This window comes from Grampus griseus, assembly GCF_964374135.1.
Source record: "Grampus griseus genome assembly, chromosome: 1".
Classification (NCBI taxonomy): Eukaryota; Metazoa; Chordata; class Mammalia; order Artiodactyla; family Delphinidae; genus Grampus; species Grampus griseus.
The window spans coordinates 42,794,240-42,808,480 of record NC_139017.1 but is presented as its reverse complement, the minus strand read 5'-3'; the positions used below and the strand labels follow the sequence as shown (position 1 = coordinate 42,808,480).

The following is a 14,241-nucleotide window of genomic DNA, read 5'->3' as shown; positions in this document are numbered from 1 at the left end:
AAAATTACAGGGTGTCTGGTTTTGTCCTCTTTTTGCCAAAATAAATGTATGGTAGAAATACTCAGCACAAACAGAAAAGAGAAATGCCAAGGAAAACAGTATGAAGTGTGAGGATACTATAATACAATTTCGTTTTTCTGTCTGTTGTATTACTAGACATAATAACTTGAGTTAAACGTTTTCGGTTTTTACCCAGGAGATACCACAGGCTGCTGAGATGGGCTGGTCGGCATGTCAGTGTCTCAGCTCCTCCCCACTCTCCATGTCCAAGGGATCACGGAAGGAGGAAATCCCAGGACCAGACCTATGCTGATCAAGCTTAAATAACCAATGCTATCAGCAACGGGGTTTTTTACTTTCTATTATGAAATAATAAACAAACTATGGTACATACATACAATGGAATATTATTCAAAAATAAAAAGAAATATGCTCTCTGATAGCCCCCCAAATATACAGAAGAACCTTAAGTACTTATTTCTAAGTGAAAGAAGCCAATCTGAAAAGGCTACATACTGTATAAGTCCAACTTTAGGACATTCTGGAAAAGGCAAAATGATGGAGACAGTAAATAGATCCGTAGTTGCCAAGAGTTAGCAGGGAGGGAGGGATGAAGAGGTGGAGCACAGAGGATCTTTAGGGCGGTGAATCGACTCTGTGTGATACGCAATGGTAGACACATGTCGTTCTCCATTGGTCAAAAACCCATAGAATGTATATTGCAAAGAGTGACCCCTAATGGAAACTATAGACTTTCGCTGATAATAATGCCTCAACATTGGCCATAATAAGCATACCGCCCTCATGCAAGATGCTGATAATAGGGAAACTGCGGATGGTAAAGGTGGTCTTTCTACTGTATTCTCGGTAAACCTAAAAGTGCTCTGAAAAATAGTCTGTGAATAAAAATAACTGCTATGACAAGACACGGGGACTGCCTGTATTGCTGGAAGTCCAGGAAAGAAAAGTCCTAGTCATCTCATGACTTACAGCTGGACAGCAGAGGCGTCACCTGTGTGAGAACTCAAACGGTATCCATCTACTTAAATAGAAACCACAGGTAAGGCCTGAAAACTACAAATCAATGGGATGAGCAAGGTACATGGGTCCAATTTGCTTTCAGCATCAGTGATAAGGAAATCATAGGTAATAGTGATCCTAGAAGAAACCAGAGGGGTGCCCATCTGTCAAGGAGAGAGAAGCAGGGCGGGCAACCAGCCTGTGGAGTCACTTCCGACCCCACGCTCACTGTCCGGCCCTACACACATGCAGCAGCGACCTCAGCTTAGGGTCACCCAGGCTGACCGCCCAAACCTCTCACCCCTCAGCTGCGGAGGTCGGCGGTGGGGGGAAGGCGCTGTGCGGAAGGGGCCAGGCCAGGGAAGGATTCAGAGAGAGGGACTTGAGGAATGAAACACACAGCTTGGCTCACTCTGTCTCCAAATTTCTGATGAGGCAGCATGAGTGGCAGGGTAAAGCACAGATCTAGCAGTCAGGAGACCAGAGTCCAGTTTCAACTCCCTGGACAACCTGGTCCTTTCCCCTCATCTGCAAAGCGGGGACAATACCTGCCCTAGAGCCACTGAAGGTTACAGCTGAAATGCACCATCCTACAGGTGAGGTAAGCAAAGTCCAAGGAGATGAAATGACTTCTGTAAGTGTGCACAGCTGGGTGGCGGTCACACCTAGCTGACAAACCGCCTTCCTCCCAGTTCAGTGTGGTTTTTTTACCACCACAGAGCTAAAACAGAGATAATCTGTGCAACAAAGAATATGATCAATAATATTTTAATAACTTTGTATGGGGACAGATGGTTCCTAGACTTAGCACAGGTGAACGTTCTGTAATGTTTGCAAATGTCAAGTCACTCTGGAATATACCTGAAACTAACATGATATTGTACATCAACCACATTTCGATAATAAAAAAGATAATCTGTGTGAAAGTATTTTGGAAGGTTAGATGCACTACATAAAGGGAAGCTGCTGATCTTTCCATCCGCACATCTAGTCCTGTTCTGCTCTGGCTAAGCATCTTCTGTGTGCTCTTGGCAAGTGTCAGCTGTGACCACCACTATCCAGTGGTGTTGCTGTCCGAGGTTACAGAGTCAGGGAAAGAAGGAAGCTCTTGGCCCCAAGGCACCAGAATTGTGACCTGGGAGGTGGCACAGTTGGCTCCGTCCTCCTCTTTGCACTTCCATACTCCAATGTCCGTAAACAATAAGGTCTCCTTCGGAGAGGGAATATGTGTTGTGACTAATAGTTCCATACTTAAGGCATGAAGCATACCAGGCCAATAATCCGCTAAGTGCTTGAAAGAGACTCATTTGACTTTTGCTTCGGCATACCCCTTCCTAGCTTTCGTCCACTCCATTTTCAGACCTTTTGTCCTCTCACCAGCTTAACTAATATGCAAACATTTTCACGAACTGCCTCCAAAACAGATGATTACCAACCAACAGACTGGAGAATTACGAAAATGTAGGCCACCTACATAAGCGAACCAAGCTGGCCAAAAGGGATCATCCGTATGGCTGAAATCATGGAGATGGGCTCCATCCACAAGGCTGAGCTCACAATTGTTGGCTTTCGCAATCGAACCTCATTTCTTGACCCAAGGCTGGGGAGGGTCCGATCCTTTCACTCTAAGAGCCTCCACCTCAACACCCATGCCCGCACCCAAACCCCCCCCCCACACAGATGGCAAAGCCCCCGCTGCTCATTCCCCTCTTCCCTGGTGGTCTCCACTGAGACACAATTCCATTGGCATAATTAGGAAGACACCAGAGTGAGGGCAGCTCCATGTAATTTTTATGAGAAATGAATCAATAATTTCCTATTTCTCCCCACGCTCTCTTAGAGGAAGGGCCTAGAGCCTAGGGAGCTGCAATATTAGAAGAGCAACCTCACAGCAGAGTGTTGGATAAGAAGACAGCATACGGTGAATGTAGACAACAGATAGGTGCCCTTCACAGGCTCCCCAACCTCCTCTTATCCCCACCAGTCCTTCATGCCCACTGATTTTATGGTGCCTTTTAACAAAAAGGCCTGTACCTGGAAAAGGGTGCTGGGTCTGTGAGTATCTTAACCTGCCCATCTCATCAACACCCCAGCTGCCTTAGGGAAAATGCAGCTGCCCACCTCCCCGTACCTAATACCCAACCTCCCACTCACGACAACCAAGCTAATAGGTGAGCCACACACATCAGGAGCTTCTTGGTCAGTTTCGACTCAACAGTATCCTTCAGTGTTTGGTCCCTATTTTATCAAATCTGTCACTATTAGAACAGAGAAGAGTCAGAAGGTGACTCATTACTGTGACCATATGATTTGCTACCCCATCCTGAGTGAGTCATATCCCCTGGGTTATTTGCGAGTTAAGAGGGTTAAACTACATGATACTTCAACTGGGCTCTGATCTCCAATAGGTCTACTCACCATAACCTGCTAAATGTCCCCATCCTACCCCACTTTCCTCCAACTCCCACAAAAGGTAGGAGGTCAGGGGGCTGGGCCTCTCATTTTTATAGTCAGTCTGGAGGTGAGACTAACACAAAAGAGATTTTAGAACTCACCAGATTTTGCAGCCGGCAGGGAACTCAAAATCCACCACCCAAATGCCACGCCTTCAGGCAGGTAAGGTAGTATCATCCCTAAGATGTAGCTAGGAAAACTGTAACCCAGAAAGGCTAAATGACATGCACAAGGTTCCCAGCTGTCTTAAGAGGTGAGAACAAGAGGACCAGCAGGCAAATCTTCAGTTTCCTCGTGTTTCCCCAACTCCACCACAGTTGTCATGGAAAGGCATTATTTCAGGTGTGAGCCAAAGCTTTAAAAGGAGCTACTAAATATAAAAACAAGACTTTACAGAAGCAAATCATAGCTAGAATTCCCTAATATTCATATTATTATTTATCATCAAGAAATGGTAGTAAGAGCTTTGATGCTAAACCCTTTGCCAACTAGAAATCTACAGAGAAATTATGATTTTCCTACCTACAATCTATTTCATGAATCTGGAAATCAGAAACCACGTCAGGGTATTCACAGTTAATGGCAAAGGAATTCTAGCCCAACATACACAGAGCCTGGGAAGAAGCTCTCTGCTCTGCTAACCTACAAGGTAATCTTGACACATTCACATATGTGTTTACATCTCTGCCAGTGTTTAATAAGAAACTGTGGAAGCCGAAGAACTGTTCTATTTATCTGCAAAATTTTAATGCCATTGCTATAAATAGCAAATGGTTTATTTTAAAAACTCAATCACTTTTTTTAAAGTTAAATTTCATTTCCCATATGTGTATAAGAAGCTCTTTTAGGTTGAAATCATCAGTTGAATTATCTAAGCCAAAATGATCATATTTTCCTCACTAACTAACATAAAAATTTCTAGAAATGTGCTCACAGTGAAAAATATCATTCCCAACATGTACTAAAATTCACATTAAAGAATCCCAACATTCACTTTAGGGATGATTTTTCTCTTGTAAATGATCAGTCTCGGCTCATTTAATCTCCCTAAAAAATCCACACGAGCCACTCAGAGAATTATTCCTTGGGATCTTAAAGTCTATTAAAACACACCCCACAGATGAAAGCAGGGGTTGTTCTGAGTCTGGAGCATCTGAACCTCAGCTCCTCTTCACTGGAGAGAAAAGTAGTAGGTAGTTGGGTCCTCACAGAGGAAGGGGCTGGAGTCCTTGCCCACTGCTGGTACTGATCTGAAGGCAGAGAAGCATCATTATGCCACCAGCAAGACATCTAGTCACTGGCAGGTTTTGTTATCCTGGCAGGAAGCTGGCTGTTCCCTCCAACTCTCTCAAGGCTGAGTCCCACTAGCCATTTAGCCCTGAGAGTGTATCTTGCCTCAACTCAGCCTCCCGATGGCTTCCTGATGACCCCCCCAGTTAGCAGTCCAGCTGGATGGAGACCTCTGGGACCCTCTGTAGTCTGAGGCAATGAGGGCCGCTGCTATCTGAGGCTGGAGACTTACCAGGTGTACTGCCATCTAAAGTGTCAACTGAAGAGTAGGAAAAAGGAAGAACAATTTCCATAGAACACACTTAAACTAGATTAAGAACCTGACATTTTCCTTTGCCATGACGTTACATCCTTGCTTTTTCAAAGGAGAAAATCACTTTAACCAGCCCAGTGGCCCCTTCCTGCTGCAACATGTCCTAGGCACCCATTCAGTGACTGTTTAAGCATGTCTTGATTCCAGCACATTTACAGAGCATTTATCTTCTTTTATTTCCTTCCATGGCCTGTAGGACTAACAACCCACAGCAGGGTAATCCAGTAGCAGTACTCCTCTTAGCCACAAGAGCCAGGCTTAACCACAGACTGACTACTTCAGCAAATTTAGGCAATGGAGAGCATGGACAATTGAACGCCATTGGTCACCTCCAAAACTCATTTCAGCAAAGAAACAACTCATTCTTTCCCAACATTTACCAAAAAAAAAAGAAAGAAAGAAAGAAAATGAAAAAAAACGCAAGCAAACTTGGAAGAGAGTACCATCCCTGTTGCCAAGAGTTAATTAGCTTTCAAACAGCCAAAGGTCAGCAGCAGATAATAGAAAAGTCCCCATAATGAGAGTAATCAGTAGGTAGGCATTCAGCAATTGTATACCAAGTGAAAGATTCATCAATGCAATGGCAATGCATGCCTGCTTCTGCAGCCCCACCACCCAAGCCAGTGGCTTGCACTCCACATGGAATATGAAGGAAGCCTCTGGTCTCCTCCACATCCATCCACTGACATGCAGGGCCTCCAAACCTCCAAAGGACAAAAACACCAGGCGAGGATATCAATCAAGCATCATGCTCCCTATGTTCCAGACATCAGTCATGCTAGTTCCCACCCATTTAATTACTCTTCTGTTGACCACCCACAATTAATTTAAAGACATGACAACAAGGTCTGAGATTTGAGGGATGTACCTGACTCTCTCTCCCCTCCAGGAGTGGTGGAATCTGATCAGCAAAACCAATCTTCCCTGGATCACCCATAAAGGCACTAACCTCATCCACGTTCTCAAAAGCGTTGATGACATCATATGGCAAACAGGACAGAAGGTCAATCACAAACCACGTCTTCAGATAGTTCATGCGGATGAGTTTGGGGTCGGAAATCACCTCCCCAGCTGGTCCAACAAAAGTGGTATGAAAATTCAGCACAATGTCCACCAGAAAGATAACATCCACGATGCTATCCACAACCAGCCAGGCCACGTTGTTCTGCCTGGTTTTAAAGGAGACATTATAAGGGACCAGGATGGCTGTATAGAAGGTTAAGATCAAGATGATCCAGTCCCACGTGGTCTTGAAAACACAATAATGTAAGATGATGTGAGGGGGAGTCTTTGGTGCCTCTTGCTTGTATTGGGGAAGGATGTCTGAGCCCAGCTGCAGAACCTGTACAGAAAAAAATGGCCAAGAGAGAACTAAGTTAGGATTTCACCTTCAGCATCAAACCAGTCAGTATCTGTCAGAGCCGAATACTCATAACACTCCAGACGGATCATTAGATGCAAGAACAGGTACCAAAGGACTATGGCAGAATGGAATTGAACATTGTAATATAATCAATCATATGAAACAATAAAACACTGTTATTCAACTTACTGTGAACCAATCATTGTACTAAGTACTCCACATACAAGTATTATCTCACTTAATTCTAAACACAACCTTGTTTTATTAGCCAATCATTATTCCGTGTGACAAGTGAGAAACTGAGGCGCAAGAGAATTAAGCAACTTGGTTCCTGAAGTCAAGGTGGTGGTGGAGGAGGATGCAGAGTTCACGCCTCCCCACAACTAGGGCACCTGCCAGATGCTGGTGGGGGACCTCAATGTCCAAGGAGATAGGAGGAACCCCCAAGCGACCTGGTAGGACGTGGAAGGGAGCGAGGGGGGGAGGAGAAGTGGAGGCTGGGCAGGACAGGCGCCCCTGAGGGGTGGCTGGGAGAGGGGAGGGATTCCCACACCTGGAGGGACCCTCGGGGGCTCAGAGGATGGGGGGGGTGCACCTAGCATTTCACCTGTCCAATCAGGCTCAGGAAACCTGCTGGGGCCTGGGCCAGGTCCTCTGCCCTCCGAGGCCCCCTCCAGGCCACGTCCGTCCTAGGGGCGTAGAGGTGGGGGTAGGGAGGAAGAAGAGAAGAGGTGGGCGAGAGGGGCGCTCCAGGACCAGGGAATCAGGGGAAGCACCACGGGTGTTTCCCCCACTGACTCGGCCCAGGAAGCTTGTTGGGTTTCCGGGTCTGGTCCTCTGCCTTCCAGGGCCCCCTCTGGCCTCATGAGCCCTAGGGGCATAGGAGGGAGGGAGGGAGGGGAAGAAGAAGAGAGGCCAACAGGGAGGGGCCCTTCAGGATCAGAGGATGGGGGCAAACACGTCTAGCCTGCTGGGGTCCTGGATATGGTCCTCTGCCATTCAAGGCCAGAGGCACTCCTGGGCCCCTCCTGCTACACTGAGTCTAAGTCCCCCCCAGCCCCCCCACCGCCCACTGGGGCCTTTTCCAGCCCTGTGGGTCCTAAGCATAGGCCCCTTCCCACCACCTAAACCCTGACCCTGCCTGAGCCCCACCCCTCACAGCCAGGGACTTTTCCAGCTTTTTTTTTCCCTCCTCCTTTTTACTATTATACTTCTGTTTTACCTTCCAGCTGTTGTTTCACCTGCATTTTTACTTTTTTTATTCTTTCTAACATATCTGTTAGTTTTCTACTCTTATTTTATTTTTGACCCTTTGTTATTCTTCTGCTCCTGTTTTCTTTTTCTGCTGCCCCGTGCAGCTTGCAGGATCTTGGTTCATGAGCTGGAGGTCAGGCCTGAGCTCCTGTGGTGGGAACTCCGAGTCCGAACCACTGGACTAACAGAGAACCTAAGATCCCAGGGAATATTCATAGGATTGAGGTCTCCTGGAGGTCCTCATCTCAGCACAAAGACCCAGCTCTACCCAGCAGCCTACAAACTCTACTGCTCGAAGCCTCAGGCCAAACAACCAGTATGACAGGAACACAATCCCACCCATCAAAAAACAAATGAGATGACAAAAAACTATGTCACAGACGAAGGAGCAAGGTAAAAACCTAAAAGACCAAATAAATGAAGAGGAAATAGGCAACATACCTGAAAAAGAATTCAGAGTAATGACAGTAAAGATGATCCAGAATCTTAGAAATAGAATGGAGGCACAGATTGAGAAAATACAAGAAATGTTTAACAAAGATCTAGAAGAACTAAAGAACAAACACATATGAACAACACAATAACTAAAATGAAAAATACATTAGAAGGAATCAATAGCAAAATAACTGAGGCAAAAGAACAAGTAAGTGAGCTGGAAGACAGAATGGTGGAAATAACTGCCTAGGAGCAGAATAGAGAAAAAAGAATTGAATACAATCTCAGAGACCTCTGGGACAACATTAAACGTGCCAACATTCAAATTATAGTGGTCCCAGAAGAGGAAGAGGAAAAGAAAAGGTCTGAGAAAACATTAAAAGAGACTATAGTGAAAAACTTCCCTAACATGGGAAAGGAAACAGTCACCCAACTCCAGGAAGTGCAGAGAGTCCCATACAGGATAAACCCTAGGAGAAACACACCAAGACACATATTAATCAAAATAACAAAAATTAAATTCAAAGAAAAAATATTAAAAGCAACAAGGGAAAAGCAAAAAATAACATATAAAGGAATCCCCATAAGGTTATCAGCTGACTTTTCAGCAGAAACTGCAGGCCAGAAGGGAGTTGCAGGATATACTTAAAGTGACAAAAGAGGAAAAGCTACAACAAATATTACTCTACCCAGCAAGGGTCTCATTCAGATTTGATGGAGAAATCAAAATCTTTATAGACAAAGCAAAAGCTAAGAGAATTCAGCACCACCAAACCAGCTTTACAACAAATGCTAAAGGAACTTAATCTAGGCAAGAAACACAAGAGAAGAAAAGACCCACAAAAACAAACCCAAAACAATTAAGAAAACGGTAATAGGAACATACATATCCATAACAACCTTGAATTTAAATGGATTAAATGCCCCAACAAAAAGACATAGACTGGCTGAACAGATAAAAAACAAGACCCATATATATGCTGTCTACAAGCGACCCACTTCAGACCTAGAGACACATACAGACTGAAAGTGAAGGGATGGAAAAAGATATTCCATGCAAATGGAAATCAAAAGAAAGCTGGAGTAGCAATACTCATATCAGATAAAATAGACTTTGAAATAAAGACTGTTACAAGAGATAAGGAAGGACACTACATAATGATCGAGGGATCAATCCAAGAAGAAGACATAACAATTATAAATATTTTTGCACCCAACATAGGAGCACCTCAATACATAAGGCAAATGCTAACAACCATAAAAGGGGAAATCAACAGTAAGACAATAATAGTAGAGGACTTTAACACCCCACTTACACCAATGGACAGATCATCCAAACAGAAAATAAATAAGGATGGGCTTTCCTGGTGGCACAGTTGTTGAGAGTCCACCTGCTGATGCAGGGGACATGGGTTCGTGCCTCGGTCTGGGAAGACCCCACATGCCGCAGAGAAGCTAGGCCCGTGAGCCATGGCCACTGAGCCTGTGCGTCCGGAGCCTGTGCTCCGCAACGGGAGAGGCCACAACTGTAAGAGGCTCACGTACCACAAAAAAAAAAAAAAGAAAGAAAGAAAGAAAGGAAATAAGGAAATAGAAGCTTTAAATGACACAACAGATCAGATGGATTTAATTGACATTTATAGGACATTCTACCCAAAAGTGGCAGAATACACTTTCTTCTCAAGTGCACACGGAACACTCTCCATGATAGACATATCTTGGGTCACAAATCAAGCTTTGGTAAATTTTTAAAAATTGAAATCATATCAAGCAGCTTTTCCAACTACAATGCTATGAGACTGGAAATCAATTACAGGGAAAAAAAACCTGTAAAAAATGCAAATACATGGCAGCTAAACAGTGCACTACTAAATAACTAAGATATCACTGAAGAAATCAAAGAAGAAGTAAAAAAAATACACAGAAATAAGTGACAACAAAAACAGAATGACCCCAAACCTATGGACACAGAAAAAGCAGTTCTAAGAGGGAAGTTTATAGTAATGAAATCTCATCTCAAGAAACAAGAAAAACCTCAAATAAACAATCTAACCTTACAACTAAAGCAACTAGAGAAACAACAAAGAAAACCCAAAGTCAGTAGAAGGAAAAAAATCATAAAGATCAGAGCAGAAATAAATGAAATAGAAATGAAGAAAACAATAGCAAAGATCAATAAAACTAAAAGTTTGTTCTTTGAGAAGATAAACAAAATTGATAAACCTTTAGCCAGACTCATCAAGAAAAAAAGGGAGAGGACACAAATCAATAAAATTAGAAAAGAAAAAGGAGAAATCACAACTGACACCACAGAAATACAAAGGATTATAAGAGACTACTACAAACAATTATATGCAAATAAAATGGACAACCACAAAGAACTGGACAAATTCTTGGAAAGGTACAATTTTCCAAGACAGAACCAGGAAGAATTAGAAAATATAAACAGACCTATCACAAGTAATGAAACTGAAACTGTAATTAAAATCTTCCAACAAACAACAGTCCAGGACCAGACAGCTTCACAGGTGAATTCTATCAAACATTTGGAGAAGAGCTAACACCGATCCTTCTAAAACTCTACCAAGACAATTGCAGAAGGAAGAACACTCCCAAATTCGTTCTACAAGGCCACCATCACCCTGACACCAAAACCAGACACAGATATCACAAAAAAAGAAAATTACAGACCAATATCACTGATGAATATAGATGCAAAAATCCTCAACAAAATACTAGCAAATAGAATCCAGCAACATATTAAAAGGATCATACACCATGATCAAGTGGGATTTATCCTAGGGAGGCAAGGATTCTTCAAAATACACAAATCAATCAATGTGATGCACCATATTAACAAATTAAGGAATAAAAAACATATGATCATCTCAATAGATGCAGAAAAAGCTTTTGACAAAATTCAACACCCATTTGTGATAAAAACTCTCCAGAAAGTGGACATAGAGGGATCCTACCTCAACATAATAAAAGTCATATATGACAAACCCACAGCAAACATTATTCGCAATGGTGAAACACTGAAAGCATTTCCACTAAGATCAGGAACAAGACAAGAATGTCCACTCTCACCACTCTTATTCAACATAGTTTTGGAAGTCCTAGCCATAGCAATCAGAGAAGAAAAGGAAATAAAAGGAATACAAATTGGAAAAGAAGAAGTAAAACAGTCACTGTTTGCAGATAACATGATACTATACATAGAGAATCCTAAAAATGCCACCAGAAAACTACAAGAACTAATCAATGAATTTGGTAAGTTGCAGGATACAAAACTAATGCACAGAAATCTCTGGCATTCCTATACACTAACAACAAAAAATAAGAAAGAGAAATTAAGGAAACAATACCATTTATCATTGAAATGAAAAGAATAAAATACCTAGGAATAAACCTACCTAAGGAGGCAAAAAACTTGTACTCAGAAAACTATAAAACACTGATGAAAGAAATCAAAGATGAAATAAACAGATGAAGAAATATACCATGTTCTTGGATTGGAAAAATCAATATTGTGAAAATGACTATACTACCCAAAGCAATCTACAGATTCAATGCAATCCCTATCGAACTACCAGTGGCATTCTTCACAGAATTAGAACAAAAAATTGTACAATTTGTATGGAAACACAAAAGACCCCGAATAGACAAAGCAATCTTGAGAAAGAAAAATGGAGCTGGAGGAATCAGGTTCCCCATCTTCAAACTATACTACAAAGCTACAGTAATCAAGACAGTATGGTAGTGGCACAAAAACAGAAATACACGTCAATGGAACAGGACAGAAAGCCCAGAGATAAATCCACATACATATGGTCACCTAATTTATGACAAAGGAGGCAAGAATATACAATGGAGAAAAGACAGCCTCTTCAATAAGTGGTGCTGGGAAAACTGGACAGCTACATGTAAAAGAATGAAATTAGAACGCTACCTAACACCGTATAAAAAATAAACTCAAAATGGATTAAAGACCTAAATGCAAGACTGGACACTATAAAACTCTTAGAGGAAAACATAGGCAGAACACTCTTTGACATAAATCACAGCAAGATCTTTTTTGACCCACTCCCTACAGTAATGAAAATAAAAACAAAAATAAACAAATGGGACCTAATGAGACTTAAAAGCTTTTTCACAGCAAAGGTAACCATAAACAAGATGAAAAGACAACCTTCATAATGAGAGAAAATATTTGCAAATGAAGCAACTGACAAAGGATTAATCTCCAAAATATACATACAACGCATGGAGCTCAACATCAAAAAAAGAAACAACCCAATCAAAAAACGGGTGGAAGACCTAAATAGACATTTCTCCAAAGAAGACATACAGATGGCCAACAAACACATGAAAAGATGCTCAACATCACTAATGATTAAAGAAACAAATCATTTTTGTTTCTCTAATCATTAAACAAATCATTTTTGTTTCTCTAATCATTAAACAAATCAAAGCTATGATGAGATATCACCTCATATCAAAAAGTCTACAAACAATAAATGCTGGAGAGGGTGCAGAGAAAAGGGGACCCTCTTACACTGTCGGTGGCAATGTAAATTGATACAGCCACTATAGAGAAAAGTACAAAGCTTCCTTAAAAAAACTAAAAATAGAACTACCATATGACCCAGCAATCTCACTACTGGGTGTATACCCTGAGAAACCATAATTCAAAAGGACACATGTACCCCAGTGTTCACTGCAGCACTATTTACAATAGCCAGGACATGTAAACAACCTAAATGTCCAACGATAGATGAATGGATAAAGAAGATGTGGTCCATATACACAAAGGAATATTACTCAGCCATAAAAAGGAATGAAATTGAGTCATTTGTAGAGATGTGGATGGACCTACAGTCTGTCATACAGAGTGAAGTAAGCCAGAAAGAGAAAAACAAATATCGTACATTAACACATATATGTGGAATCTCAAAAAATGGTACATATACAGATGAACCTATTTGTAGGGCAGGAATACAGATGTAGGTGTAGGGAACCAACATGTGGACAGGGTGTGGGGAAGGGGAGGGTGGGATGAACTGGGAGATTAGGTTCGACACAAATACACTACCATGTGTAAAATAGATAGCTAGTGGGAACCTGCTGTATAGCACAAGGAGCTCAGCTTGGTGCTCTGTGATGACCTAGATGGGTGGGATGGGGGTTGGTGGGAGGCAGGTCCAAGAGAGAGGGAATAGAGGATATACATATAGCTGATTCACTTCATTGTATAGCAAAAACTAACACAACATTAGAAAGCAATTTTACTCCAGTAAAATAAAATAAAATAAAATAAAGTAAAATAAAATAAAATAATTCACTCTACTAAAAAAAGAAAAGCAACTTGACTCAACAAATATTGATTGCTCAGTGCCAGGAATTGTTCTAGATACTGGGCACACAGCAATGAAGGAAACAGCATGATTCCTGCTCTCAGAAATCATGGAACTCAGTCTAGTAGACAAATAAAAATAATTTCAAATTGTAAGAAGAGCTAAATAAGATGATGGGGGAGGGGCACACAGTGTTTTGACAGAATGTGACTTGAGAAGTAAGAGGAGAGGGTTTGAACTAAAACCTCAATGAAAGCAAGACACCAGCCATTCAAACTTTGATGAAAAAATTATTCAAGGTAGAGAGGATAACTGGTGTAATGACCCCAAGGTAGGACAAGTTTGATATTTTCAGGAAGAGAAAAAAGTCAGGTGTGACTAAAGCCATGAAGGGGGAAAGGATGCTAGATGACCTCAGAGGGGAAGCAGAAACCAGACCACACAGGCCCTAGTGGGCCACGGGGAGGTGTCGGATTTTATTCTCAGTATAACTGGAGGGTCTTAAGTATGCAAATAATAATCTGATGCATGTTTTTGAAAGGTCACCCTGGCTGTTGTGTAGATAATGAATTGCGGTAAAGGATTAGTGGGAAGAACAGCATCAGGGAACTTATTATAAAAGCCTGGGAAGAAGGGTGATGGAGAAAAGTAGTCCAATTTTGGATAGAGTTTTGAAGTAAAACCAACTGGACTTGCTATTGGCTAAAAAGTGAAGAAAAGGGAGCAGTGAACGGTACTCATTACTTTATTCCCAA

General features: G+C 41.9%; 1 protein-coding gene across 2 annotated transcripts in view; it reads right to left on the bottom strand.

Annotated features, from left to right (window-relative positions):
• Positions 1 to 14,241, bottom strand: part of KCNH1 (potassium voltage-gated channel subfamily H member 1) — a gene marked incomplete at both ends in the record, with an annotated part of 411,965 nt that overhangs the window by 310,857 nt on the left and 86,867 nt on the right. The window contains one exon of one of the 2 annotated variants that reach the window (XM_082657054.1): positions 5,946 to 6,419. In XM_082657054.1, coding sequence (XP_082513180.1) covers positions 5,946 to 6,419 — 474 coding nt within the window. The remainder of the gene's footprint in view (positions 1 to 5,945; positions 6,420 to 14,241) is intronic. The other variant, XM_082657055.1, reaches the window with a different exon arrangement.